Source organism: Gavialis gangeticus, unplaced genomic scaffold, assembly GCF_001723915.1.
Source record: "Gavialis gangeticus isolate Ggan-Ray unplaced genomic scaffold, GavGan_comp1, whole genome shotgun sequence".
NCBI classification, from domain to species: domain Eukaryota; kingdom Metazoa; phylum Chordata; order Crocodylia; family Gavialidae; genus Gavialis; species Gavialis gangeticus.
Genome location: NW_017729034.1, coordinates 2778208 through 2780079, shown reverse-complemented (window position 1 = coordinate 2780079; position 1872 = coordinate 2778208). Strand labels below are relative to the sequence as shown.

At 45.4% G+C, this 1872-nt stretch overlaps 1 protein-coding gene across 1 annotated transcript in view; it reads left to right on the top strand.

The window, feature by feature from the left end:
* SLC19A2 (solute carrier family 19 member 2) overlaps nt 1–1099 on the top strand; it is a 23962-nt gene extending 22863 nt beyond the window's left edge. Inside the window, exon 6 of the mRNA XM_019526663.1 lies at nt 99–1099. Coding sequence (XP_019382208.1) covers nt 99–254 — 156 coding nt within the window. The 3' untranslated portion in view covers nt 255–1099. The remainder of the gene's footprint in view (nt 1–98) is intronic.
* Nucleotides 1100–1872: the final 773 nt, after the last annotated feature.

The following is a 1872-nucleotide window of genomic DNA, read 5'->3' as shown; positions in this document are numbered from 1 at the left end:
GTGGTGGGGGGGGGGGGGGGGGGGGGGGGGGGGGAGGGGGAGGCGTGTGTGTGTCTATCCCAGATCTTTAACTTCCATTTCTCTCCCTTTCTTTACAGTTCATAATCTATGCGGCCTACTTTGCAGTCATATCAGCTGTGTTCTTGGTCAGTGGTATGTACAGTATTATGAAGAATTACAGAAGACAGAAGGACATGCAAAGCGTAACTGCAAATCCTAAATGCACTGAGGACTCTCTTGGAAATGAAGTATGAAGATATAGGTCTATTTATTAGTCTCTGCCACTCTTTCCAAGGCAATCTGAATTGTACTTGAAATGTGTTCATACTATATTAGTAGCTTGCTTTAGAAGGAAAAGTTATTTAATTAGACCTTATGTAAGTAAGAACAAAGTATCTTCTCACATGCCTTTTATACTTCAGTTGCATATGTGGGGAGGTACAAGAAGTTTGCTCAAGAAATGAAAGACTAATGAGATCTTAGTCCTGGCACGTGATCCTCAATATCATCCTTAAATATAAGGATATAAGAGTATAAATGTAACCATTGTACATCTGCCAGTCTTTGAGCAAGAAAAGCCCAGCTGTGCTGCAGGGCAGCAATGCAGGGCACTGGCAGAGCTGTGCGGGGAGCCCAGGGCTGGAATAGCAGAGGGTGCTGCAGATTAGGAGTAAGACACTGCGCCTGTCCTGTGCTGTCAGACGCACACCAATGAGCACTAAATACACTTTAGACTTAGTCTGTATATATGCATTTCCTCATCCTGCATGTGTTATTTCTGCCCCTGGAGTCATTCCAGCTGCTGGTGTTGCAAGACATAGCTGGTCATGGGTAACTTCCCTCAAGAGCTTTAATGTGTTCTGGATTAACTTGCTGACATCAATGAGTTGGCTGTCAGCAATGTTTTGTTGCACTATGAAAATTGTGTTCTCTTACTTAGAAGAGAATACAGTTCCAGAGGTAAGCTAATGTGCTCTCTGGCATAGAGAATGCTGATCCCGTGGGCCAGGGAAGGTCTTCTAGCCTCTTATTCTTTCGGACTCTGGACTCCTGTGATGCAAAGCCATTGACCCTGAACTGCTGTGGAGGGGGCCAGGGTCAAACACTGAGTAGAGAACAAAACTGACATCAGGGTTTTTTTTTTTCTTATGGCGGAGGGGGGAGGGGGCAGATCTTTAGTTGTTGCCATAATGGCTCCTGGGGTTTATGACTGGACCCTTAATTACAATGTAATGGTTATCAGCAGTGAGCTAGTCTTCAAAACGCTCATTTCTTTGGCATTTTTCCTTTTGACAAGTTACCAGTAGATGAAGTCCTTCACTTAAGTGACAAGCAAGTGTGATCCTTCTGAAAACCCCACCTGTGGCTTTTGCTTCTGAAGAATTTAGCACTTCCCTGATCTCTGGTTTGACAAAGGGTTTCATAGAATCATAGAAAATTAGGGTTAGAATGGACCTAAGGAGGTCACCTAGTCCAACCCCCTGCTCAAAGCAGGACCAGTCCCAACTAGATCTTCCCAGCCAAGGCTTTGTCTAGCCGGGTCTTGAAAACTTCTGAAGATGACAACCTCCACAACCTCTCTGGGTAACCTGTTCTAGTGCTTTTCCGCCCCCCTGGTGAGACTTTTCCTAATCATTGAATCATAGAAGTAGGGTCAGAAGGGACCTTGTAGATCTTCAAGTCTAACCCCTCGCCTGGGCAGGAGAGAAAAAACTGGGCTCAAATGACTCCAGCCAGGTAGGCATCAAGTCTCTTCTTAAAGATCCCCAGGGTAGGAGCCAGCACCACTTCCCTTGGAAGTTGGTTCCAGATCCTAGCCGCCCTAACTGTGAAGTAGTTCTTGCGGATGTCTAATCTAAACCTACTCTCCAA